Source organism: Cnephaeus nilssonii (genome assembly GCF_951640355.1).
Source record: "Cnephaeus nilssonii genome assembly, chromosome: 7".
Taxonomy (NCBI): domain Eukaryota; kingdom Metazoa; phylum Chordata; class Mammalia; order Chiroptera; family Vespertilionidae; genus Cnephaeus; species Cnephaeus nilssonii.
The window spans coordinates 94,173,214-94,201,199 of NC_137078.1; the positions used below are offsets into that span (position 1 = coordinate 94,173,214).

Sequence of the window (27,986 nt, forward strand, 5' to 3'; positions counted from 1 at the left end):
TGTCTCTCTCTTCCTCTCAGAAATCAATAAAAATGTACTTAAAAAAAAAGGAGGTATTTCTTTGCTCCTGATTATAGCACTGTGGAACGTCTGTAAATGTTTTTATAATTCTGTGTAAAGTTTGTGTAAACACAAATGAAAGCAGTCCATGGCTCATGATGGAATTCAGAAGAAATTGGGGGGGGGGGGGGGGCGCGGGGGACGGGTTGGAATGAGTGTCTGTTCCCTGCAGGCCAGTCTGGTGCTCAGACCTTTAGACTCACTGTAAGTTGCCACTGCCAACACAAGAACAAAGCATGTGATTTATCAAAGCGTAGCGTGACATCATTAAAGACTCATGCTAGCCTCGGAGCCTAGACCCAGAAGCTCAGAGAGCCGCACCTCGCCTCAGGGCCTAGCCTGGCCAGCGAGGACAACCTGGACTAGAGCCTAGCCTAGCTGATGGAGGACAGCCTGTCCTCGGAGTTTGGTCTAGCCTGGAAGCCACAGAGCCTAGTCTCGGGGCCTCAGAGAGCCAAGCCTAGTTGATCCTTGGGGCCTCGGAGAGCCGAGCCTAACCTTGGAACTTAGCCTAACCAAGCAAGGACATCCTGGCCTCAGAGCTTCGCCTAACCTCTGAACCTAGACTGGCCTCTGAGCCCAGCTTTGCCTCTCAGTAGACTATAGGGGCCCTTCATGAGGGCAGCGATTTTTAAAGTTTCATTTATCACATATCACATGGGATACTATATGTATCACATGGTTTGGCACATTGTAGGTGCTCACTAAATATTTGACTGCCTGCCCTCTTAGTTGTTAAATTCCCAGTTCATGCATTCATTCGTTAAATATTTAGTGATTCCCTACTGTGTGCCAGTCTCTATAGTAGGTGATACAATAGTGAAGAAAACAGACAAAAATTCCTGCTGTCTTTGATCTAGGAGATTCAGGATGAAGTGGTTCAGTATTTGAACCTGATCTAACATGATCCAGCGGCTCCAAGCCTAACTGGGGTCAGAATCCCTAGGGAGCTTTAGAAAATGTGTGAGGCAGGTTCTAAGATGGGCCCTAGAACCAACATTTTTACAAGGAAGCACTTAATAGCTGGTCCACTGTTTGTAACATTGAGCTCTCCATTAGGGGTGATGGGACTGGTCACACAGATCTAGTGATTTCTAGAGTTAGGATGATTCAAGTCTGCTCATTAGGGCAATGCTCTCCCGATTTGAGAGAGGACTTGGGTTCTGATCCAGCCCGGTGTCCCAAGAGATATCTCAGAAGGTCCATTTTATCCCAGGGTGGTGGGCTGGCACCTCAAGGTTCCTTTGGTTTTCGGAGCAAGGGCTTCTGTATCTCTGGCATTTCCTTGGACCACTTGCTGCCCGGACGGATTCATGAAGATTCTCAGCTACAACACCAGATTGCTACCGAGGAAGGGGGATTTTGCTGGACCTTGCTGTCCGGCCTGGGGATAGCGATAGTGGAAAGTACAAGGAGCTTGAGAAACCAGATAAGGCTGAGTTCAAATCCTATCCTGCCTCCTGTCCCTTAAGGTTGTGTGGCCTTGGGAAAAGGAGATATTTCTTTGCGCCTGTTTACTCATCTGAAAAAATGGAGTTAGTCACAAGTCTGTTCCCTGCAGGCCAGTGGTGGTTATAGTTAAGGGAGGCTTCGCTTGCACAACCAAGGAACTGAATTTCCCTCCAGTTAACATCCAATAGCGCGTCCGACTTCCACATCTGGCCCCCAGGCGTACAAATGGGTTAATTCTTGCCAAACATCACGGTCTCAGGCCAGTTGCCCCAGGCATTGAGAAGAAGGGTGGGTGCTGACCTGGGGCAGGCTCTCTAGAGAGAGACCCCAGGAAGAAGGACGCGGAAGCTCGACGTTTCTTCGCTCCAACTGCGCTCGGCGAAGCCGGTTCCATTCCCAGGAGAGCCTCAGCCCGGGGCCACGCCTCTTTCCCAACGGCCCCGCCCCGGCCGCCGACGTGTGTGCGCGCGCGTGTCCTCCGCGCTAGGCCCCGCGCATGCGCACTCCGCGCTGTCTTCTCCCGGCCAGAGCAGCCCCGGCGGCGGCGTTTGAGTGGAGGAAGATGGCGGCTCCGGGCGGCTCGGGGTCCGGCCCGCTGTGAGGAACCCCGAGCGCGGCAAGCACGGCCTGAGGCGGAGCGCCTCTGCTCTGGCCCTGCCCGGGCTCCCTCACCGCTGTCGTCAGCGGAGCTAACCCGAGAGCGTGGCGCGGGCTGGGCCAGGTGAGGTCTCTCCCCTCCCGGGGCCGCGGCAGGGAGCTGGCGCCTCCTGCCCTTTATGCCCCGGGCCCGCAGCGGGCAGTGGGCACCCCGGGTCCCGCGCAGGCTCTGCTTCCCGCGCGGTGGTCGGTGCCGGCTGGACGGGAGACCTTGCAGTCGTCATCCTCGGCCTCTCTCGGTTAGGCGAGGAGGAGGAGAGCCCCTTTCCTCCAGCCATTGGGATGGGAGTGAACCCGGCCCCTTTCCCCCAGGGCGGTTCTCCCCCTCCCCGGGGCCACTACAGGGTGTGTGACCTGGGCCAGGATGGCTGTAGGGACGGCAGGTAATCTTTCCCCACCCCCGAATCTTGAACGCCCTGCCCGAGAAGCCGGAGTCCGTGCCCTCCCAAATTGGGGCTGCGGCGAGGGGCCAGCATCGCTGAGGCTGCAGCTGCGAAGGGAAGGTTTTGGAATTGGCCTTAAAAAAAAAATAAAACACAAGCACCTACCCCTTAGCTTCCCGAGTGTGTCCCTCCCCACCCCCAGCGACGTGGGGGCTGTGGGTCTCCGTGGTGGAGGTAGCAATCCACGTTGTGACAGGGGAAGCCCTCTGCTGAGAGTCGTCTGGGCACGGGTGGAGGGTGGGAATGGATTTGTAAACGAATTAAAAGGAAAAAAAAAAAAAGGTCTTCACAGTCCCTGCAGAGTAACTTCCGTGCTAATGAAGTCCTCGCTCATTTGAAACCTTTGGATTTGTTAAGATTCGGAAGAACCCGTTGCGTGTTGTCTGTAAAATCTCCCGAATTTTACTAGGAAAAGAAAAGCTTCGTTTCTTAATTGCCACGCTTTTGGACTTTTCTATGGTAGGATTCTGATTGCGCTGGATGAATATTCAGACCCATTACCGGTTCTCACTTGCCGGCAGGGTCCTTGTTCTAGGCTTGTTCTTTTTTGAGAACAACTTTTTGTTGTTCAAATGCTAATTTAAAAGGCTGATGTAGTTTTTCTCAGGGAAGTTGGTTCGACGTCTTGTGGTCTTTTTCCTGAGGGATGATGTGGCCTCAGTTGGAATTGTGCTGTGGGGCATGATGAAGGGGATGGCTTTGGGTTGGCCACTCCAAATACCTTTTGTAACTTAAATGTGTTTTGCTGTGCTTAAAATGATGACGTCATGTGGAAAGGATAATTTAAGAGGAAGTGCCATCATTTGGATTTGAACATTCAAAATTCACTCTGTAGCTTTTACACTGAATAATGATGCTCTGTGTCAAGTTTCTAACTTTGAGTCTATTCATCTGTTTAATCTGATTGGGTATCCTTTCATTTGTATGTAGTTATTTTATACCCTCTGACTGCTTTCGACATGCCCGGTATAAATATATTACACAATCTACATTGATCCAGGGGTGTTTTGTCTATTTCATAAAGCTTTTAATTGTTAAAATGACAACTGTTAGCTTAATATCAGTGATTTTACCTTTTCTTAAAGCCATCTCCATAGAGATTTTCTTAGTGCCTTTGCTGAGGACATAAACCTGAACCAACAACTTCTCCATCTTAGAAAATTGGAGAGTCACTCTCTATTTCAATTTGCTAATAATAAAGAGTCATGAAATTAATGCAGTAAAACATCCTGGTGGTTTGACATTATGCTTCTTGGCATAATGTGTTGCATTGTTGTGCTAAATCATCATCAGGTATTGATGCAACTTCATGACAACCATGACATCATTCACTCTCCAGCATTTTGCCTTTTGTAATTCCTTCCCTTCTCAAAAAGAACAGGGTCAGGAAAAATAGCTTAGGATGCTTCTTAATGTCTGGTTTCCAGAAGACCCTTCCTTAAACACTACTTTATGTAGGTAAAACCCTTTTGTAAAATTTGAAGCTGCGTGATTCCTACCTGTGGTGAAGAGCCAGCACAGAACATGCTAGCAAATCCTCTGGGTTTTACAAGAATATTGGAAGTCCCAAGGAGATGTCATCAAAATGATGAATAAACATGTGATTATCTTTGTGGTCTCAGGGTTGTGTAGGTCAGTGAATTAACAATTCTTTATAAAAACAAAAGCCGCCCTAGCCTGTTTGGCTCAGTGGATAGAGCGTCAGCCTGGGGACTGAAGGGTCCCAGGTTCGATTCCGGTCAAGGGCATGTACCTTGGTTGCGGGCACATCCCCAGTGGGGGGTGTGCAGGAGGCAGCTGATCGATGCTTCTCTCTCATTGATGTTTCTAACTCTCTATCCCTCTCCCTTCCTCTCTGTAAAAAATCAATAAAATATATTTAAAAACAAACAAAATCCATTTGGTTAAATAATGCCCTTCCCCCTTCACAAGATTGTTTTGTGGCTCAAAAAAGGTAATGTTTGTAAAACTGCTTTGTAAAATAAAAGGCAAATGTAAGATTGATTATTCAATAATCAGTGTTATGAAAACACCTTTCTAGGGCCCTCTGTGTGCTGGGCATTTAGGAAAGTAGGTACTAATGATTCTAAGACCATACAGCTTTTGGTCTTAGGTTGCCCACAGTCTAGTTGGTGAGCCAGACAAGGAAACCAGTAAGGTACTGTATATCTTCTATATCTATCTATCTATCTATCTATCTATAAAAGTATAATATGCAAATTGACTGGACGACAGAATGACTGGTCAGCTATGATGCGCACTGACCACCAGGGGGCAGACGCTCAACGCAGGAGCTGCCCCCAGCCCACAGGCCCCAATTGCCCAGTGGGGAACTGGGAACGGGGGTGGGTGGCAGCGGTCGCAGGTGGCGCTGGGCCCGATTGCCCTGCCAGTTGCCCCATACACAGAGGGCAAGTGGCGGTGGTGGTGTGGGGGCAGGGAGATGGGCTCTGATTGCAGGCCAGGCCTAGGGACCCTACCCGTGCACGAATTTCGTGCACTGGGCCTCTAGTTCTAGTATAAGAAGTGCCCTGAATCCAACCCACCAAGGATTCCCAGTGCCTTTCCTATTATTCTGCAGAAAAATCTGCTTTTTGTAAGTGATTTGCTTTTTATAAAAAACTTTTTAAAAATTATATCATTTTCTCCTTTTATTCATTCACTGTCATGACACTTCGCACACAGTATGCTCCAGTTATGGTTTCTGCATTCTCAAAAATCCAAAAGTCTTGGGAGAACCTTTCTGAGAGTGAGTCATACACTCAGGCAACTAACACAAACATTGCAGTTGCAATTAAAATATCTCAGATTATTGAATGGTGTTACCTTAGAGTGATGATGCTTTTGTTTTTGTTTTATAAACTGGCATAAGAAACACTGTATGATTTTAATTTGATCACATTTAACGTTTAGTTGTCACTCGGAATGTTGACTGTAAGTGGTTATTAGTACTGTCTCCTCCCAATAGTAAGTAAAATAAGTAAAAGTTGGGTGAAACTGACTGCTTAAGCCAGAGCTAATTAAACTATTTTATAGAATCTGTGTGAATTGAAGCTGAGTATCTCTGATAATGAACTTTTGTATCCCATTACAAGTTTCTCATCTTAGTGCGGTGGTAGTTTTATAACTAATTTTCATCTTGTTGCCTACATTGCAAAAATATTTTATGAGTTTTTGGATTGAATGAAATCTTTAAGTGATGAGTATTAGTTGAATATGTACAATCTGTGTCTTAACTGAAAATGAATGCTTAATTGTTGTGTTTGACAGAAAAGTGGAGGGGATGTGTTTGTCAATTTTCTATAGTATTGATAGGTTGTTAACATGTTGAAGGATATGAGCTACATACAAGTAACTTAAAAATTGCCCAGTATGCCTTAGCCGGTTTGGTTCAGTGAATAGAGTGTCAGCCTGTGGACTGAAGAGTCCCAGGTTCGATTCTGGTCAAGGGTACGTACCTCGGGTGCAGGCTCCTCCCTGGCTTGGGCCCTTGTCAGGGTGCATGCAGGAGGCAACCAATCAATGTGTTTCTCTCACATTGATGTTTCTGTCTTCCACTCTCTCTAAAATCAATGGAAAAATATCCTCTGGTGAAGATTAAAAGAAAAAAAAAGCCCAGTATATGCTCACCATACAGCCTATTTTTAAGTTGTTTCTTGTGATATTATTCTAAACAAGAGGCCCGGTGCATGAAATTTGTGCACTGGAGGGCAGGGGGAAGTCTCTCAGCCCACCTGCGTCCTCTCGCAATCTGGGACCCCTCGGGGGATGCCGGGCCTAAACCAGCAGTCAGACATCCCTCTTGCAATCCGGGATGCTGCATGTACCAGTGACCATACTTTTCATACAGGTGAAAGGCATCTTGCTATTGTATGCGTAGCTACATTTTTTTGCCCTGAGTATAAAAAGTAGTACATAACATAATCCTTCTGAGGCAGTAGTACCATTTTCCCCATCTTATGGGTGGAAAAACTGAAGCAGAGAGAAGTTAAGTAATTGGCTTTGTCACACAGTTTTAAGTGTCAGAATCAGGGCTGACCAAAAAATGTGCAAGCCAGAGTCCATGCATGTCATTGCTGCATCATCCTGTTTTTTTCAGTGTTAAGAGTAGCCTTGCCAGGTTTTAATTTTTAAATCTAAGAGATTGTTCCCAATATATAGGGTAGGGTCCCTAGGCCTGACCGGCGATCAGGGCCATCTGTGGGGCGACCAGTGGGCAGGGCGATCCCCCCTCCCCCCACTGGCACCCGCCTTGGCCGCCCCCGCCCCCCAACTACCGCCTTGGTCACCTCCGTCTCGGCTGGGGCAGCTCCTGCATTGAGCATCTGGCTCCTGGTGGTCAGTGCACATCATAGCGACCTGTCGTTTGCTGTTCGATCGACTTGCATATTAGGGTTTTATTATATACTAGAGGCCCGATGCACTAAGATTCGTGCAAGAATGGGCCTTCCTTCCCCCAGCTACCGGCACCATCTTCGCTCTGGCTGGAGCTGCCTTTTCGCTCCACCCGGAGCCGCCTTTCCGGTCCGGCCCGGAGCTGCCTTTCTGCCTTCCCACGCTGCTCAGAGGCCCAGAGTGGCTGGGGTGGTGCGGAACGCCTGCAAGTGTCCCGCCCTGCTCTGGCCGCTTGGTGCCTGTTTATGCAAATTAACCTGCCGGCTTTGTTGGGTTAATTTGCATGCTCACTCCTGATTGGCTGGTGGGCATCATGACGGTACGGTCAATTAACATGTTGCTCTTTTATTAGTGTAGATGTCATGTTAAATTATGTTTAATTTTGCCTTTCCTTACTCATGCATCTGTTGGAAAGCACGTTTGCTTTTTTTTTTTTTTTTTTTTTTGTCCTTACCTAAGGATACATTTTTATTGATTTTAGGGAGAGTGGAAGGGAGAGAGAGAAACAAACATAGATGTTAGAGAGAAACATTGATCGTATGCCTCTCCTATGCTCCCCAACTGGGGATTGAACCCGCAACCTTTTGGTATATGGGGTGATGCTCCAACCAACTGAGTCACCCAGCCAGGGCAACGCATTTGCTTTTAATTCTGATTTTTCTGTATTAAATTTCTACTTTTATTTTTTTATTGATTGATTTTAGAGAGAGAGAGAGACAGAGAGACAAACATAAATTTGTTGTTCCGCTTACTTATGAATTCATTGGTTGATTCTTGTATGTATCCTGACTATGGATTGAGCCTGTAACCTTGGTGTATCGGGATGATGCTCTACTTTTTATTTTGTAAAGTTTCTTCCAAGTTTTTATTTTTTTCCAGTGTAGCTGTCTGTGTTTTGCTTCAATGATGGAAGTTTCTTGTGGTGCTTTGATGCTTGTTTTTATATATAAAACTGATAAATGTGCAGATATCCTATATAATAAAGAGCTAATATGCAAATGGTCATCATGTAAGGGCTCAGACACTCAACACCCGGGAGAGAGATATGGGGACCAGCCAGGCACAAATGAGCTCACTAGAGAGGAATGGCACCAGCCAGGCTGTGGTCCGGAAGAGGGACAAGCCGCCCACCCTGCAGTCCCCGGTGCCAGCGCCTGCAGCCCAAGAGAGGGACAAGTTGCCCATCCCATGGTCCCTGGCGCCAACGGCTATGGCCTGGGCAAAGCTGCCCATCCATGGTCCCCTGCAGCTGTGGCCCGGGAAAAGCTGCACGCCCAAAGTCCCCTGCGGCTGCAGCCAGCCTGGGCGAAGGTGGCTTGGGTCATGGGTGCCTGTGGTCGGCCAGAGGGAGGGAAGCCCAGGTCCTGGGTGCCTGCAACCGATCGGAGGAGGGAATCCTAGGTCCCGGGTGCGGGGTGAAGCAGAGGCAGTTAGGGACGATCAGGACAGTAGGGGCAATCAGGCAGGCAGACAGAGGTGGTTAGGGGCGGTCAGGCAGGCAGGCAGAGGGGTTAGGGGGCGATCAGGCAGGCAGGTAGGCAGGCTGTTAGGAGCCAGCAGTTCCGGATTGCGAGAGGCCGTTGGACATCCCCCGAGGGGTCCCAGATTGGAGAGGGTGCAGGCCAGGCTGAGGGACACTCCCCTGCCACCTGCTCCCCATGCACGAATTTCGTGCACCGGGCCTCTATTATATAAAGCAATAGTTACTTGAGAAAAATTTTATTACTCTGGACAGTAACTTAGCTTAGACAGTAACTTATTTTCTCTTGTCTTTTGGTAATATATAGGTTTGAGGTAGTTCATTTAATTTCTATAAAGGTAAACAAGTTTTAGTTTTAGCTAATAATATTCCCTTAGAATATTTATTACTTAGGGTACTTTTTATTTCAGCTACTTTAAGGAATTCACTAGTATGGCATACTTCTCCAAATTTTTGTTTCCTTTATTATTTTCACTTTAAATGTTTAATTTGTGTTGTGATTTAGAGAATAAAAAATCTTTTCCAGAATGAACCTTTTGTTGTATTGTTTGGAGAAAGATTGATGTTAGTTATGAATTCATAAATATAGTTTTATTAAATGTTGCCTCTTCTATCTGGTGGCTTTTCAGATGAAAGTCAAAGGAAAGTGGAATTTATTCTTGTATGTCAGTATTTATTCTTAAAGCTTTTTTTTTTTTTTTTTTTTTTTTTTTAACTAGTTAGCCTTGCTGTTTCTTGCCCAAAAGCAACAGTGTCTTGGCTTGTCTTGGGATCAAGCAGTATTGTGTTTGCAAGACTGCTTTCTTAGCTTTCACTGAGATATTTGGTAACATCTTTCTAAATAGATCCTTTGGTCTAGTGAAGATCAAACAAGCTGCTCTCTTCCTTATTAGTGAATCTAAAGTTTTACGTTCCTCTGGGTCCTTAAGATTCTATTTGTCTATCTTCCTCACCTCTCCTCTTTTTCTCAGTAAATGCAGTTCTCTCTTCCAAAAGCATGCTTAATAAATCATAATGACGGATGGGTTAGAATTTCAGATTTTACTTAACTTAAAAGTAACGTAATGGTAATGAAATCTTGAAGACATTTTGCTAGGTGAAATAAGCCAGACCCAAAAGAACAAATATTGTATGATTACAAATACATGAGGTACCTAGAGTATTCCAATTCATGGAGACAGAAAGTAGAATGGTACTTGCCAGGGGAGAGGAGGGAACTTGGAGTTAGTGTTTAATGGGTATGAAGTTTCAGCTTAGAATGAAGACAAAGTTCTGAAGATGGTTCGTAGTGATGGTTGCACAACAATGGGAATGCACTTCATGCCACTGAACTGCATACCTAAAAACGATTAAAATGGCAAATTTTATGTTATGTGTATATAACCACAATTAAAAAAATTTTTTTTAAATTGATTTTAGAGAAGGAGAGAGGGATAGAAACATCCATGATGACAGAGGATCATTGATTGGCTGCCTCCTGCATGCATGCTCCACACTGGGGATTTTGCCCTCAACCCAGGCATGTGCCCTGGCCAGGAATCGAACCGTGACCTCCTGATTCATAGGTCAACACTCAACCACTGAGCCACTCCAGCCAGGCACATAACTTTTATTTATATCAATTAGCCTATGGTAAGATTGGTTTTGTTATACGTTGTTTTGCTGAAGTCGCAGAACTTATCGATGATGTTAAGTGAGGACTTGCTGTACTTTAGATTCCTATGGTTTGATGTTCCTCATGAGTTTTCTAAAGCATTACATGATCCCAAGTGTCTGTTTAGTTTTTCATGCCTTTTTGTTTCATTGGTCCATTTATTCTAACATTTATTGAATTCTTTTATATGCTAGGCATGGTTCAAGGTATTAGAGATACAGTGGGCAAAAATAGGCAAGGTATCTAATTTCTATCTTAGTTTGAGATTGGAGAAAGCAGTTAATGAATGAACAAAATTTCATATAATAATGACTACAAATAAAACAAGGTGTGATAATGACATGGTGCAGAAAGGAAAGACTAATTACATTAATCACAGTTTAACAATGAGGATACATTCTGAGAAATGCATCATTAGGTGATTTTGTTGTTGTGCGAACATCATAGAGTGTGCTTACACAAATTTAGATGGTATAGCCTACCACACACAGAGGCTATCTGGTATACTATCATCATATATGCATTCCATCTTTAACAGAAACATCATTATGCAGCACATGACTGTAATTGAGATTGGTTTAGAGAAGGCCTTAGTGAGAAGGTGATGTTCATGCTGATAGATACAAGGTAAGATATTTAATGCTAAGTTTTGGGGATAGAAGGAATAGCAAGTGCAAAGGACTAAGTAGTAGGAACCAGGATCCAGTGGGGATTTCCAAATTGCATTCCGCTGTTATTTGTTTTTATTTATTTTATTTATTTATTTTTAAAAATATATTTTTATTTTATTTTTAATATATTTTTATTGATTTCAGAGAGGAAGGGAGAGGGAGAGAGAGATAGAAACATAAATGATTAGAGAGGATCATTGATTGCTGCCTCCTTCACTCCCCCTACTGGGGATTGAGCCCGCAACTCGGGCATGTGCACTTGATCGGAATTGAACTTTCAGTCCATAGGCCGATACTCTATCCATTGAGCCAAACTGGCTAGGGCAATGACATTGACTTTTTGAAGAGACCAGTCTGGTTCTCTGGTAGACTTTTTTGACATTCATGATTTGTCTCAATGTTTTATCCCTTTTTAAGACAAGACTAAAGTCTTAATTATATTCATACTAGACGCCCGGTGCATAAAATTTGTGCACGGAGGGGGGGGTCCCTCAGCCCGGCGAGCAACGACGCCAGCGTCCCGCACCCCGGCCTCTGATCAGAGGCCCCTCCCTCCCTCTGCGTGGCTGGGGTGCGGGACACTGGGCTCGTGTCGCCCTCAGAGGCCCCTCCCTCCCTCCGCGTAGCCAGGACGTGGGAGGCTGGGCTCTCATCGCCATCTTTGTGACGGAGTGATGGTTAATTTGCATATTACTTTTTTTTTTTTTTTTTAAAGATAGGAATTTGCAATCTTTTGTGACACTGTGTACTCATGATGTCAGATTTTTTACTATAATTTGATGACTTGGTTAACGTGAAAGTCTTAGATCTTTGCATTGTAAATGTTTCCCTTTACACTTAGTTACAGCCATTAGTCTTCTTGACACTGACCTTTGGCCACTATAAGTCTCTTCTTCAAGCTGGTGTGTCTTTTTGACATGCCCCCATTGGTCTTTGGGTTGTTTTCTGTCACAACAAGATATCTCAGATTCACCTTGTACTCTCCCCATCCTTGACCTGAAATCAGTCATTTTCTTAGGAAGACCAAGTTGTTTTTTACAGGGAATTCCATTAGAAACCAAGCTCATTGCTGCTAGGTCTTTATTATTTCTAGATACTTTCAGTGGGCAGAGCTAGAAAAGATGTTTTTTAGAAATCAGAACTTCATATTGATATTTCCAATTTAAAATGTTTATTGATTTTTAGAGAGGGAGAGAGGTAGAAACATCGATGAGAGAAAAACATCTACCAGCTGCTTCCTCTATGCCCCCTTCTGGGGATCAAGCCTGCAGTCTGGGCATGTGCTCTGACCGACAATCAAAACAGTGACCTCTTGGATCATGGGTTGACGCTCAAACACTGAGCCACACTGGCCAGGCTTGATATTTCCAGTTTAATTTGAACATATTGCAGGGCTTTTCCCCCCCCCCCTTTATATTTGTCTCTTTCCTTAAATTGAAAATCTTTTTTTTTTTTAAACAATGATTTTATTGCTTGAGTACATAGATATTTTATGCAAGCAGCGCAGAGGCTGCGGATGACTCGTATTTCCAGTTGTGGGGGAGGACTCGTTTGGTCTTACAATATTGAGCCAACCGGTGGATATGGCTCTCGATTAGAATCAGACGGAATTTAGCATCCTTATCCTTTCTGTTCCTCTCAAGATGCTTTCGAACTGTAACAACTTTCTTTTTTTTAAAAAAAAAACATTTTATTGATTTTTTACAGAGAGGAAGGGAGAGGGATAGAGAGCCAGAAACATCGATGAGAGAGAAACATCAATCAGCTGCCTCCTGCACACCCCCCAACCAGGGATGTACCCGCAACCAAGGTACATGCCCTTGACCGGAATTGAACCTGGGACCCTTGAGTCCGTAGGCTGACGCTCTGTCCACCGAGCCAAACCTGCCAGGGTGTAACAACTTTCTTAATTAAATGGTAGAGATCCTCAGGAAGATCAGGAGCAAGTTTTTTAGACTTAAGAATTCTCAAGATCTTACTGCCTGTCACAAAACGTACTTGTGCAACACCATGTGCGTCTCTCAGGATCACACTGATTTGTGAGGGAGTCAGGCCCTTCTTGGCCAGTTTGTGGATCTGCTCCTTCACGTTGTCAGATGTCAGTTTCAGCCAGGTGGGGACGCTGGGGCAGTAGGGCAGAGCTGATTGGGACAGGCCCTTCCTGGGAGCGTGCATGCGACCCATGATGGCGACAGACTGGCAGTGGAAAAGAGATAAACTGAAAATCTTGACTTTTAGTACTGTTCGCATTTATTTGCTTTATCCTACAGAATACATAAGTGCTGTCTTGTGTGTGTGTTTTTGTTAATCCTCACCCGAGTATATTTTTCCATTGATTTTTAGAGAGATTGGAAGGGAGAGGGAGAGACAGAGAGAAACATCGCTGTGAGAGAGACACATCGATTGGTTGCCTCCTGCACGCACCCCAACCAGGTCCCGGAAATCTGCAACCAAGGTAAATGCCTTTGACTGGAATTGAACCTGGGACCCTTCAGTCCACAGGCCGATGCTCTATTCACTGAGCCAAACCAACTAGGGCAGTGTTGTTGTTTTTATTGATTTGAGGGAGAGAGAGAGACAGAGAAAAATATCGATTTGTTGTTCTACTTACTTATGCATTCATTCTTGTTTCTTGCATGTGCTCTAACCAGGGATTGAACCCACAACCTTGGTGTATTGGGACAATGCTCCAACCAACTGAGCCACCTGCCTAAGGTCTTTGCAGGATATTTTTGTGTGTCAGTGTGGAAGCTGACTCCATGTGCAAACAGAAATTTGAAATCCCAATTGTGGGATTGCAGAGTACTTTGAATTCTACTTCCTGAAAAACCATTTTCATCATGTTTCTCATTTCTCACATTCCTAGAGACTTCAAAAACATTGATGGGGCAAGAGACTGGAGTCAGGAAAGTTAGATTTTAGATAGGTCTTTTGCTACACTACTTCAAATGTGGATAACAATGACAAGCATCCTAGCAGGGGGAATCACAATAAAGGGAATGACATTTTGAAGAATGAGCTAATGGGAGAAAGTGATACTGTATGCAAGATACCATGTAATGGAACATGTTATAGTTATTTTGTTGATGATTTTAAATTCATTTCAATGACTGATTTATGCTATCTCTTTTTTAAAAATGGAGCCATAGAATTGGGTTCATATTCTGGTTCCTCTTCTTTTTACAAAGCTATGTAATCATAGGCAAATTAGTTTATCTGAGTCCCATTATTCTCATCTGTAAAATATAATTGATAATATGTCCCTGATAGAGTTGAGGTAGGATTACATGAGTTAATGCACCTGGCACATACCCTCAATACCTATTGATTCTCTTTCCTTTTATCATCTAGTGTTAACACCAGCTGCATTTTAATGGTTACTTAAGAACTTGGTACTCAAGAGTCCATGAACTGGCATCATTGGCATCACCAAATTTAGAATGCAGAAAGGTCCTACTACAGGCTTAATGAATCTGAATGTGTAGTTTAATGAGATTCACATTAAAATTTGAGAAGCAAAGGAACCTTGAGATTTCCTCCTTTTTTCTCTGCATTCCTAATGACTTCGCTGTTCTTCTTACCTTTAACAGGTAGGTTTTGCTGTGCACTGTTAAGCTGACACTATTTTAGATGAAATATGTGAGCTCTTGTTCAGAATAATAACTGCAGAAATATTTACATATTATTATTAAATAGTATTAAAAGTTAGGTTTACCTAGATTTTTTTATTGTGAAAGGTCGATGAGTGCATAAAATATATGCATTTTAAAGAATAATTATAAGCCAACACCTGTGTAATTACCATCTGAGTCAAGAAAGAAAATATTGCTGGTGCCCCAGAGGTACTTTCAATGTACCCCTCTTTGATTACAACCATTTATTTCTCTTAAAAGTAACCAGTGTTCTGTCTTGTGATAATACCCTTGGGGGGGTCCCTCAGCCCAGCCTGCACCCTCGGGGGATGTCCGACTGCCCCGGAGGCAAGAGAGGCTCCCTTCACCACCGTTGCGCTTGCCAGTCGGGTTTCTGGCGCACTAACCACCAGGGGGCAGCTTCTGCATTGAGCGTCTGCCCCCTGGTGGTCAGTGCGTGTCATAGTGATTGGTCGTTCTGCGGTTTGGTCTATTTTCATATTAGCCTTTTATTATATAGGATACTAGTGGCCTGATGCAAGAAATTACGAAATTCGTGCAAGAGTAGGCCTTCCCCCAGCTGCCGACACCGGCTTCCCTCTGGCACCCAGGACCCGGGTTTCCCTCTGGCATATTAAAAATTGTGCATTCCAATAATTTAAATGATTTTAACAACAACAGTCTGATTAAACTACGTTTTACAGCCTTTAGGACACCTTGGACCAGCTTGTTTTTTGTTTTTATTTTTTTAATACGTTTTTATTGATTTTTAGAGAGAGAGAGGAAGGGAGAGGGAGAAACATCAATGGGCTGCCTTCCTCAGGCACCCGACCAGATATCCAGCCTGCAACTGGTCATGTGCCTTTACTGGGAATTGAACTGGTGACCTTTTGGTTCTCAGGACATTGCTCAACCAACTGAGCCACACCAGCCAGGGCTGGACCAGCTTGGCTTTTACTCTAGATTTGATTGTCCTTCCACCCAGCTTCTTCCTTCACCAACATGCAAGTTCTTTTCCTTTCCTGCCAGCCAGACAGGCAGATGAGAGCGGTAGGTGCTGCTTTGTTGTCAGTAGTTCTCTGATAACCTGATCCAACCTCCTTGCATCTTACAAAATTAAACAGATAATAAAAGTAAATAAGAAGGCAGTGCTTGTGGAATGTACAGTGCTTATTGGTGGTGTGTGCCTCATTACAATTCGCCTGCTCTCTTCTCCTGCGCAATCGTTTCTTTTGAAGGCAATGGATTTTTATCTTGTGTTTCTGTCTTCTTCAATTTCGACTTATCGAATTTCTCAATCTCAGCCATATCGTGTTTTTCAGACATGGTTGCCTAAGGAGATGGAGTAAGGAAAGAGAAAGCAAAAATGGAATTTGATTCCTAGCTGTTTTGGCTCAGTGGATAGAGCGTCAGCCTGGGGACTCCAAAGGTCCTGGGTTCGATTCCGGTCAAGGGCACATGCCTTGCCTGGGTTGCGGCTCGATCTGTAGTAGGGGGCGTGCAGGAGGCAGCTGATCAATGATTCTCATCATTGATGTTTCTATCTCTCCTCTCTGAAATTAATAAAAATATATTTTTAAAAAATGGAATTTGAGGGACCACCTTCACATTTAGTGTATGAAATGATAGAGAAACCTCAAATTAGATTCTGTTTTACTGTCATTTTTGTGAATGTATTTTTTTAACATATATATTTTTGTTTTCACTAATGACTTCCCTTATTTTTAAAGTCTAAAGTTAATGCAGCTATCTTTAAGCTGAAAGTGTGAGGTTTTTGAAGTGTATATTTAGTGAAAGTGTATTCGATTGTACTGGAACTAATTTTTAGATAACTACTTCTGCTAAACCAGGAGAGGAGACTCAGGAATGTAAAAAACTGCCAATGTCAGTTCTGATTGGAAAACTTTGGAAAAGTTAGTTCAGAATAGAAATAGGATAAATAGCCGAAACCGGTTTGGCTCAGTGGATAGAGTGTCGGCCTGCGGACTGAAAGGTCCCAGGTTCGATTCCGGTCAAGGGCATGTACCTTGGTTGCGGGCACATCCCCAGTAGGGGGTGTGCAGGAGGCAGCTGATCGATGTTTCTCTCTCATCGATGTTTCTAACTCTCTATCCCTCTCTCTTCCTCTCTGTAAAGAATCAATAAAATATATTTAAAAAAAAAGAAATAGGATAAATAGAATAGAAAAGATTTGGAGATTCTGTCTTTGCATATAATTGACTACATTTTAAAAATATATATTTTATTGATTTTTATAGAGAGGAAGGGAGAAGGATAGAGAGTTAGAAACATCGATGAAAGAGAAACATTGATCAGCTGCCTCCTGCATACTCCCTACTGGGGATGTGCCCGCAACCAAGGTACATGCCCTTGATTAGAATCGAACCTGGGACCCTTGAGTCCGCAGGCCGATGCTCTATCCACAGAGCCAAACCGGTCAGGGCTACATTTTGATTATTATAAATTTGATATCTGTACACCAGAGTTTCAAGTTCGATCTGTGACTGTACAAATAAGTGGAACAGCAAATGGATGTTTCTCTCTTACAAATCAATGCATAAGTAAATGGAACAACAAATAGATGTTTCTCTCTCAAATCAGTAAATAAAAATTAACCCTTTGCACTCGCTTGCTTTTTTTCTCGATTCCTTTATTCTACTCTGGATTTAATTTTTTAAATACCCCAGATTTTACAAAGCGCAGCAGTAGAATAAAAAACTGGAGTTTCTTTTCATACAAACTTATTTATTTGGATTTTTTTATATTTCAAATTATTGATACATTCAAAGAGTATAAAAAGAGCTGCTACCGATGCTAACCGTGTCGAGTCACACGCGACATCCGAGTGCAGAAAGTTAAAAACAAAATCCTACTTCTTTATACCCCATTTTTACCATCCCTCTTCTAGTTTTGTCTTTAGCCATCTAAACTCTGTGATTTTATTATTTTTTTAATTTTAATTTTTCATATGAAGGTTCTGTGTGTTTTTTCATCAGAATATGTATGAGTTAACATTTAGGTTTTGTTGTTGGCTCTAAAATGAATTCATAAAGCTGTGTTTGCTTATTCACTCAGCAGCCTTTTGCTGAGGGTTTATATGGATGCAGGAAATAGAATTATTTTCTATTGTGCCCTGAAGGGAGAGGAGGAGACATAGACAGTTTCAGTACAGTAGTCCCTCCTTATCCGTGGGTTTGCTTTCCTGCAGTTAATTAGAGTTCAAAAATATTAAATGGAAAATTGCAGAAATAAACAATTCATCAGTTTGAAATTGTAGAATGATGAAATCTCAAGCCATTCCACTCCATCCTGCCTGGGACATGAATTATCTCTTTGACTAGCATATCCACGCTGTAAATGCTCCATGCCTGATAGTTACTTAGTAGCCACCTCCATTATGAGATCAACTGTCGTGGTACCGCAGTGCTTGTGTTCAAGTAACCCTTATTTTACTTAATAATAACCCCAAAGTGCACGAAGCAATGATGCACTTTTTCTGATATGACAGAGAGAAGCTGTAAAGTGCATCCTTTAAGGAAAAGGTGAGTATAGTACAATAAGATATTTTGAGAGATGGACCACACACATAACTTTTATTACAGAATATTGTCATAATCTATTTCATTATTAGTTACTAGGGGCCCAGTGCACGAAATTTGCGCACTCGGGGGCAGGGGTCCTTCAGCCTGGATTGCGAGAGGGCACAGGCCAGGCCGTGGAACCCCACTGGTGCATGATTGGGGCCAGGGAGGGACGTGGGAGGTTGGCCAGTCGGAGAGGGACTGTGGGAGGGCTCCAGGGAGTGTCTGGCCCATCTCGCTCAATCCCGATTAGCCGGACCCCAGCAGTAAGGTCACCTACTGGTCGGAGCGTCTGCCCCCTGGTGGTCAGTGCATGTCATAGCGACTAGTCGAACGGTCGACTGTCTGCCCCTGGTGTCAGTGCACATCATAGTGAGTGGTTGAGCGGCCTTAGCATATCATTAGCATATTACGCTTTGGTTGAACGGACGACCAGACACTTAGCATATTAGGCTTTTATTATATAGGACTAGAGGCCTGGTGCATGAATTTGTGCACGGGTGGGGTCCCTTGGGGTGGCCTGTGGGGATCAGGCCCCGGCTTGTGCCCCCAGCCTTGCAGCCCCGCAGCCCCACAGCCCCACCTGGCGTCCTGCTGTGGCCTGGCGCCGCCCCCTCACCTGCTTCTCTATCCTGCCTGCGAGGCGATTGATCGGGGCTGGGCCCCCCGCCCAGCTCCCTCAGCGCCTGAGAGCCAGGCAGTGGCCCTGCCCTCTGATGCCACCGCTGGTCGCCATCTGCAGGGCGATTGGTGGGGCGATGGGGCCCCCACTCGCACCGACCTTGGCCTGGTGCCGCCCGCTCACCTACTCCTCCATCCCACTGCAGTCCGGCTCTCATGGGGGCTGGCAGCGCCTCCACTGCTGCCCTCTGCCAGAGCTGTGTTGCCGATACCCACCATGTTCCGCGCTGCCCCCTGGTGGTCAGCGCACGTCATAGCAAGTGGTCAAACTCCCAGTTGAACGACCGCTTGAGGGACAGTTTGCATATTAGGCTTTTATTATATTAATGATTGTTGTTAATCTCTTACTGTGCCTAACTTACAAAGTTTATCATAGGTATGTACGTATAGGAAAAAACATAGTATATATTGTGTTTGATACTACCTGAGGTTTCAGGTATCCACTGGGGTCTTGGAATATATCCCCAGCAAATAAGGGGGGACTACTGTATAGTAATTGCTAGTATGCAGGCAGATACTTAGTATTGTGGGAGTATAGAGGAAGAGGTAGTTGTGCTCTGAACATTTCTGCTGCCCGATACAGTCAATTTTGAGTTAATATAGTGTTACAGTATGGTTATTTACCCCTTTTGCATTTTTCTTATTTTCTTTTTTTTAAAAATATATATTTATTGATTTCAGAGAGGAAGGGAGAGGGCGAGAGAGAGAGAAACATCAATGATGACAGAGAATCATTGATCGGCTGCCTCCTGCACGCCCCCCACTGGGGATCGAGCCTGCAACCCAGGCATGTGCCCCTGACTGGAATCAAACCCGGGACCCTTCAGTCCAAAGTCCAACGCTCTATCCACTGAGCCAAACCAGCTAGGGCCTACTATTCTTCAAAGTTCAAATGCTTGCCTCTGTTTAACTTCCTTCTCATACTAGTTGGGAGCCATCTCTTTCTTTCCTGAACTGTTAAAGCTTCTCATTTTGTATCACACATCTGTCTTTGGCTCTAACTGGGCTACTCTTCTTTGAGAGAAAATAGTGGCATATCTTCTTTTTGTAACTCCTATGGGAATCTAAGCACAGTATTTTCACATATAGCGGATGTTCCTTTGATGTTTGTTGAATGCCTGCAGTAAGGTAGAAATTTATATTTTACCATTTCCCACTTTTTTTTTAATAACTTTTTCATTTGACTTAGTACAATGATGATAATAATAGTATATTAGTAAGAAGGTTTGTTATCATCTTAGAGTGAATCATATTGTGGTCTTTAAATCCTCATTCGGCAGTTATTTATATTTTCAAGAGTAATATTTAATACTTTCAAACTCACATCAGTGCTGCTGAGGTGAGTAATTTCATGAGTTTTTAATGGTATCTGTGCAAGGTTGCTGCTTTGCCCTGAAACTGCAGAAGTCCTCATGCTGAGGGATGACTGGGTGCTTCCCATTCAATCCAGCCATGCATTCCTTAGTTGGGTCTGAGTGCTCTGTTTTACTGTCAGTAAGAAGTTCCCTTAATTGCATTTTTTAACTTTTGGTATTATGAATAAGTTTGATTGCATTTTAAATCTTCAGCTTCCTTTTAGGTAAGTAAAGTGTATTCTGATTTTCAGAAAGACGTGTTTACTCCAAGAGGATTGTCAGATGTCCAGTTGTATAGAAATCACAGGCACGATTAATCAAATATTAAAAGTAATTATAGCAATTACTTTTAAGGGAAAAACAAAGTACTCTCATTTCCATCTTGAATTTCTTTGAATCCATTTTAACTCTTTACAACTTACTTCTTCTGAGTTCAGAGTAGTTTGTTGATACCTGCTATTTTTACCAAGTCTTTATGAAGTAGGTAGGGAACTTTCATTACTTAGGGCTAAAGAGGTTTTCCTATCTTACTCTGTGTTACTTATCTGGGTCACATAGCATTGCAGCTAGAAACAGTAGCCAAATCTCCTGGTTTCAGAATCTTAACCTTAATTTGTACTTCAGAAGGATTTTCAAAACTGGTTTGAATTTAGTTGGATGTAGTATAGTAATTTTTCAAAGGAAAAAATACTATTGGGCCTAATAAATGGTTTCTTCAGTACCATTCCTCTTGAATTAGCAAAGGGTCATTGGGTGTGGTATGGGTCATGAGTCTGGCAGCAGACTCTCAGGCCAGCCAGTGTACACCTTAAAAGGTCAAAATTCAAGGAACCATAGAAGTATACTCATTCTGACCAATAAAATATCTTGACAACATCCAGTGACATATAAGGGTAGGATCTGCTATTTCCTGGATGTACTAATGTCATTTCTATTATAAAATAATGTGAAGTCAGCACAAGGGTTTTGTGAGTAGAAATGTCAATAAACCTTGGCTCATTTGAATGTCTAGTGCTAGAAAGACAGGGTGCCTAGGCAAATGGTCTCTGCCCTCAGTAGTCCAGTAAGTTGACTTCAAATTGTGGTTTTTCACTTTGGCGAAACTGAGAAGGCCTAACACAAATGTGAAGGGTGAGAACATTTCTTTTAAAGACTTTTCATGAAAATCACATTCATTAAATTAATACGCTTACATGTGAAATGTTTTGTAGGGCTTCTTTTGGTATGAAAAAATGAAAAACTGTTTCAGAATGCCTCCATGTCCTCTGGGAATATGAGTGATGATTTTATTACCTAATCAAGAAAGTGAAAATGAAGGGCTGTGCAAATTGATGCTGCTCATGTAATTACAGAGGCATTGCATCTGAGCCCATCCCTCTGTGTTCTCATTGGCATCTGTGTTCAGGGCCAAGATAGCAGACATGCTCTCAGGGGCATAGGGTTTGATGTTTGTGTAGACAGTGAAATGGTTGAATGGTGAGAATTGCTTAAAACTGGATTTAACAAAAGTGTGAGCCCTTTCTTTGGGTTTGCTAATTTGAGATTTGGAAAAGAAGTAAATTGTTTTATGGAGCCAAACAGATTTATTTTGTTTGGGGGTAAAAATAGTAATGAAAATATCCTTTTGCAGTTTTTATGATTCAGTTTGTTCTGAAGCAGACCCTAGGCTCACAATCTGTCAAGATATTGTATTGGAGCCCTAGGCAATTTGGCTCAGTGGATAGAGCTTCGGCCTACGGACCTAAGGTTCCCGGGTTCGATTCCTCCCTGGACCGGGCCTTGGTCAGGGCACATACAGGAGGCAACCAACTCTCTAAAAATCAATGGAAAAATATCTTCTGGTGAGAATAAAAAAAAAGAAAAGTTGTATAAGAAACATATGTATTTGAGATTCTGTGCTTAACTGAAATGTGAAAAATACAGCCAAAATCAAGGAATTGGTTTTTCTGGATTCTTTGGTGAATTTCAGGGCTGAGTAGAGGTTAAAAATACAAGAAAATCAATAAATTTGGGAAGATAGCCAATGGGAGATTAAAAAATGATAACTTTGAGGGGAAAGAATAAGAGGGAATATAGGACGTAATTTTTTTTTTTCCCAGTAGAAAAAGGCAGCTTTTTTTTGCCAGGCGAAAATTCAAATTTTTGTTTTATATTTTACATGACTATTTTTTTTGGATAGAAGTTAGGGCTGGAAATGGAAAGGCCTTCCCTCTAGCAGTTAAGTGTGGAAAAACAGCTCACCCATAGTGGGGCAGGGGGGTCTAACTACCTAGGATCCTTTATCTGATACAACTTACAGTTTACCTATGACAATACTTCTTAACTTTGGGGGAATGGAGGGAATTGCTGGTGTCCTTTCTTCACCACTACCCCCTCTTCCCCCAACTAGGAGGATTTAGACTGCTCCACTACTTCCAGTTAGCCAATTGTTCATCATCATCAAGATTCTAGCACCACTTTGGTAGGACACATTGCAGTACCATGAACTAATTTGGTAGATAAATTGTCTTGGAAGCAATTTCATGAGGTTTATGTTTTCATTTTCTTGAATGTGCTCATTCTTCCAGGTTTTTTTAAATATATATTTTTTTATTGATTTCAGAGAGGAAAGGAGAGAGAGAGAGAAATATCAGTGATGAGAGAGAATCACTGATTGGCTGTTTCCTGCATGCCCCCTACTGGGGATTGCAACCTGGGCATGTGCCCTTGACCGGAATCAAACCTGGAACCCTTCAGTTTTCAGGCTGATGCTCTATCCACTGAGCCAAACGGGCTAGGGCGGTATGTATGTTTTTTTAAAAAAATATTTTTATTGATTTCAGAGAGGAAGAGAGAGGGGGAGAGAGAGACATCAATGATGAGAGAAAATAATTGATTGGCTGCCTCCTGCATGCTTCCTACTGAGGATCAAGCCCACAACATGGGCATGTGCCCTGACTGGGAGTCGAACCCTGACCTCCTGGTTCATAGGTCTATGCTCAACCACTGGGACACACTGGCTGAGCTGTGTGTGTATTTTTTTAAAATCTTTATTGTTCAGATTATTACTGTTGTTCCTCTTTTTTCACCCCATAGCTCCCCTCCACCGGTTCCCACCCCACCCCTTGCCCTTACCCCCCCCACACACACACACTGTCCTCATCCATAGGTGTATGATTTTTGTCCAGTCTCTTCCCGCACCCCCCACACTCCTTGCCCCTCGAGGATTGTCAGTCCACTCCCTTTCTATACCCCTGATTCTATTATATTCACCAGTTTATTCTGTTCATCAGATTTCTTATTCACTTGATTTTTAGATTCACTTGTTGATAGATATGTATTTGTTGTTCATAATTTTTATCTTTACCCTTTTCTTCTTCTTACTCTTTTTAAAGAATACCTTTCAGCATTTTATATAATACTGGTTTGGTGGTGATGAACTCCTTTAGCTTTTTCTTATCTGTGAAGCTCTTTATCTGACCTTCAATTCTGAATGATAGCTTTGCTGGGTAGAGTAATCTTGGTTGTAGGTTCTTGCTATTCATCACTTTGAATATTTCTTGCCACTCCCTTCTGGCCTGCATCGTTTCTGTTGAGAGATCAGCTGATAATCGTATGGGTGCTCCCTTGTAGGTAACTAACTGTTTTTCTCTTGCTGCTTTTAATATTCTCTTTGTCTTTTGCTCTTGGCATTTTAATTATGATGTGTCTTGGTGTGGTCCTCTTTGGATTCCTTTTGTTTGGGGTTCTCTGCACTTCCTGGACTTGTAAGTCTGTTTTTTTCACCAGGTGGGGGAAGTTTTCTGTCATTATTTCTTCAAATAGGTTTTCAGTATCTTGCTCTCTCTCTTCTTCTGGCACCCCCATAATTTGGATGTTGGTATGCTTAAAGTTGTCCCAGAGGCTCCTTACACTGTCTTCATATTTTTGGATTCTTTTTTCTTTTCCAGTTGGGTGTTTTTTGCTTCTTTGTATTTCAAATCTTTGACTTGATTCTTGCGATCCTCTAGTCTGCTGTTGGATCTCTGTATATTATTTTTAATTTCAGTCAGTGTATGCTTAATTTCTAGTTGGTCCTTTCTTTCTTTTTTTTTTTTTTTATATATATATTTTATTGCTTTTTCACAGAGAAGAAGGGAGAGGGATAGAGAGCTAGAAACATGGATGAGAGAGAAACATCGACCAGCCACCTCCTGCACACCCCCCTCTGGGGATGTGCCCGCAACCAATGTACATGCCCCTGACCGGAATCGAACCCGGGACCCTCCAGTCCGCAGACCGACGCTCTATCCACTGAGCCAAACCGGTTTCGGCTAGTTGGTCCTTTCTCATATCCTCGAGGGTCTCACTAAATTTATCAGCCTTTTCTAGAAAATTCTTAAAAAACCTTATAATCGTGGTTTGTTTTTAATATATTTTATTGATTTTTTACAGAGAGGAAGGGAGAGGGAAAGAGAATTAGAAACATCAATGAGAGAGAAACATAGATCAGCTGCTCCTGCACACTCCCCACTGGGGATGTGTCCACAACCAAGGTACATGCCCTTGACCAGAATCGAACCTGGGATCCTTCAGTCTGCAGGCCGACACTCCATCAACTGAGCCAAATCGGCTAGGGCATAACGGTGGTTTTGAACTTTATATCCAGTAGTTTGCTTTCCTCCATTTCTTTCATTTGTGACCTGTTTCTTTGTCTCCGCATTTTGGCTGCTTCCCTGAGTTGATAGAGTGGCTTTGTGTGCTAGGTGTCCTATAGGGCCCAGTGGCTCAGCCTCCCCAGTTACCTGAGGTGGACACTCTTGGTGCACCCCTTTGTGGGCTGTGTGCACAGTCTTGTTGAAGTTAAGCCTTGATTGTTTTTGGTATCACTGGGAGGAATTGACCTCCAGGCCAATTGGCTATCAGGATCAGCTGTGTCTATGATGGGAGAACTTCTGTGCTGGAGACACCCTTATGAGGCAAGACTTGCTTCAGTGGGGGTTTGGTGCTCACTGAGTCTGCCCCCTTAGTGTGTCCCTTATGGATCTGAGGAGTTGTAATCTGGATGGTCCCACTCTGACCCCTGGGTACACTGGCTCTTGGAACTCCAAGGAGGTGCTAATTTAGCCTCTGCCTGAGGCCACCCAGCAGGAGCTACAGAGAGATCTGCAGATTCCTCTTCTTTGTTTGGGGTTTGGAGGTGCCCAGATGAGGCCCAGCTGTGAAGCAGTGCAGGCTGCTGTGAGGCCTTGGGCCTTCTTTTGGATGTTCTGGGTCTTTCTGACTCAGCTGCAATTTGTTAGGTAATTTTAGATTTCAAAGTACCAGGCCATTCATATGCAAAAGCCTCTGCGCACATCTTGGATGGGGCGGAGTCTCAGGGTGGGGTAAACAGCAATGGCTTGCTGTCAGCCCTGCCCTAAGAGGCACTTGGGTCTCAGTGTCCCTTGGTAATCGCTGCAAGCACCTCTGAGAGAAAGCCGCCCTTGAGTTCTGCCCACTGCCAGATAGTCCAGTTTCACCCTATATGAGTCTGGATCCCCAGAGTCTCTCTTGGAACCTGAGTTCAGAACAGTCGGGAGCTTGTGTCTCCCTGCGGATTGAAAAAGCCAGCCGTGTACTCAGTTGCCAGCCCTCTCCGTGCGCGCCTCTGTACCTCTGGACTTTACTTCCGCAGCTCATCTGAGTCTCAGTGTGCTTTTCTCTTCCTTCTAGTTGTAGAATTTCCACTCAGCCTTCCGGTGGTTCTGGATGATGTTCGTTTTGTCTTTTAGTTGTAGTTTTGAAGTGGTTGTGCGAGGCAGCAGGTTCAGTTGTTTACCTGTGCTGCCATCTTGGTTTCTCCTCTGTGTGTATGTTTTTAACATGTTGTTCTCTTCCTAGAAAATTTAGGGAATACAGATGATAGCACAAAGAAGAAATTTTAAAATCACCCATAATAATTTTTAAAAGTTAATTACCTCTATTAGAGGTAACTTGATCATGGCGTGTTTTAGTAAACTTTAGAGAAGTGCATTAAGTATCCAGCTAGGTGAATTTTTCACAAACTGAACCCATCTGTGTAACCATTACCCAATCGGGAAACAACTTTACCAGGACCCCCAGGAGCTTCCCAGTGGTTACCAAAAGTAACCACTACCCTCACTTGCAACAGCTTAAGTTAATTTTGCCGAATTTTGAATTTGACATAAGCATGGTCATGTAGTATGTACTCTTCTGATTTTTCTTGCTCAATATGATGTTGAGACTTACCTGCGTGTTTATCTGTGGCTCCTTGTTGTATAGCATTCCATTGTGAATGTGCCACATTAGTGTGTTCTATTGTTAAGGGGCATTTGTATTATTTCCAGTTTTTTACTTCCTGGATCTGTTATGATGTTTTCTAGTATAAATATTGCTGTGTATTTGGTATTTTAGCTAGTTAGACCTATTCTTGGACTATTTATTATCCTCTTAAGTGAATTGTCTTGTGTAAAAGCTAGAAAAACTGTTATATCTAAAATCACATCCTCAGAATATTCTTTATTTAATATATTTTTATTGACTTCAGTGAGGAAGGGAGAGGGAGAAAGAGACAGCAACCTCAGTGATGAGAGAGACTCATTGATCGGCTGCTTCCTGCATGCCCCCTACTGGGGATCGAGCCCACAACCAAGGCATATGCCCTTGACTAGAATCGAACCTGCAACCCTTCAGTCCACAGGCCAATGCTCTATCTACTGAGCCAAACCAGCTAGGACAGAATATTATTTTTTAAAAATATATATTTTTATTGATTTCAGAGAGGAAGGAAGAGGGAAAGATAGAAACATCAATGATGAGAATCATTGATCAGCTGCCTCCTGCACGCCCCCTACTGGGGATTGAGCCTGCAACCTGGGCATGTTCCCTTAGCCGGAATCAAACCTGGGACCCTTCATTCTGCAAGCAGAGGCTCTATTCACTGAGCCAAACTGGCTAGGGCCTCAGAATATTCTTATTACTCTTTGTAGCACCATGGTTAGTTTTTCCTTCTAAGTGTGAGGTCTTAAATTATGTTACTGGCTAAGGGAGGCTAATTGTTACTCCCTTTACTATCTTCCAGTCAGATCCTTGAGTCAGGGGAATTGTTAGAGAACCTGTTTTCTGGCTTTACTAGTATAGTTGTACCTATCATAGTTTTCAGTGGAGAGAAAAAATACAACCAGAAGCCTTAAGGGATTGTTAGTTATTTGGGATGGGCTTGGTGCTTGAGCTGTGCCTATCAAATTAAGGTGGCTCACAACTAGTGTACGAATGTGCTAGAGAACACATTTCATATTGAGGGTCTCAGACAAATCCTGAACAACTTGGGTGCACATGCCTATGTTATTTCAGAGCTGCTAGCAGTGTATACTGATGTTTGTTTCTTTCCCACGATAGCTGTCGAGTGGAATGTCATGGCCAGTTCCTCGGACAGTGAAGATGACAGTTTCATGGCGGTGGACCAAGAAGAAACTGTGCTAGAAGGGACAATGGAGCAAGATGAGGAGCCCCAACCAATATTGGAGGTTGAGGAGACTAGACATAATAGGTCCATGTCTGAGCTGCCTGAAGAGGTTTTGGAATACATCCTATCCTTTCTTTCACCCTACCAAGAACACAAAACTGCAGCCCTTGTCTGCAAACAATGGTATCGACTTATCAAAGGTACTGGGGGACAGTGGGACAGTGGAAAGGTTATTTATTTATTTAAAATGTGTTTGAATGAATTATTTTTAAACCCTAAATTTTATTTTCTCCTTTTATTTAAAATTGACGAGAGAGAGAGAGAGAAGGGGTGGGGGGAAAGAGAGAAAGATGTGAGAGAGAAACATCAATTGCCCCCCTCCGCGCACTCCAAATGGGGATCAAACTTGCAACCTAGATATGTGCCCTGACTGGGAATTGAACCCGCAACCTTTTGGTGTACTGGATGACGCTCCAACTAACTGAGCCACCTGGCCAGG

General features: G+C 43.4%; 3 protein-coding genes across 3 annotated transcripts in view; 1 reads left to right on the plus strand and 2 right to left on the minus strand.

The window, feature by feature from the left end:
- Positions 1 to 2,001: 2,001 nt before the first annotated feature.
- The window catches only part of FBXO42 (F-box protein 42), an 85,172-nt gene continuing 59,187 nt past the window's right edge, over positions 2,002 to 27,986 (plus strand). The window contains exons 1-2 of the mRNA XM_079777537.1: positions 2,002 to 2,233; positions 27,421 to 27,687. Of these exons, the coding sequence (XP_079633663.1) occupies positions 27,438 to 27,687 (250 nt within the window). The 5' untranslated portion in view covers positions 2,002 to 2,233; positions 27,421 to 27,437. The remainder of the gene's footprint in view (positions 2,234 to 27,420; positions 27,688 to 27,986) is intronic.
- Positions 12,209 to 13,491, minus strand: LOC307102512 (small ribosomal subunit protein uS15-like). The gene is made up of 2 exons (XM_079776107.1): positions 12,687 to 13,491; positions 12,209 to 12,466 (listed from the first exon to the last, which is right to left on the minus strand). The coding sequence occupies exons 1-2, from the start codon at positions 13,060 to 13,062 to the stop codon at positions 12,303 to 12,305; spliced, it is 540 nt and encodes a 179-aa protein (XP_079632233.1). The 5' UTR covers positions 13,063 to 13,491; the 3' UTR covers positions 12,209 to 12,302.
- On the minus strand, positions 13,845 to 15,896 carry LOC307102535 (thymosin beta-4-like). The gene has a single exon (XM_079776134.1). It carries the CDS (start codon positions 15,768 to 15,770, stop codon positions 15,636 to 15,638), a length of 135 nt encoding a protein of 44 aa, XP_079632260.1. The 5' UTR covers positions 15,771 to 15,896; the 3' UTR covers positions 13,845 to 15,635.

Bases quoted from the DNA above. Each gene is read 5' to 3' on its own strand.
- LOC307102512 (XM_079776107.1), bottom strand. From the start codon at position 13,062: ATGCGAACAGTACTAAAAGTCAAGATTTTCAGTTTATCTCTTTTCCAC. The intron at 12,467-12,686 runs GTGGACAGAGCG...AAGTTGTTACAG, and splicing joins ACCCTGGCAGGTTTGGCTCG to TTCGAAAGCATCTTGAGAGG.
- LOC307102535 (XM_079776134.1), bottom strand. From the start codon at position 15,770: ATGTCTGAAAAACACGATATGGCTGAGATTGAGAAATTCGATAAGTCG.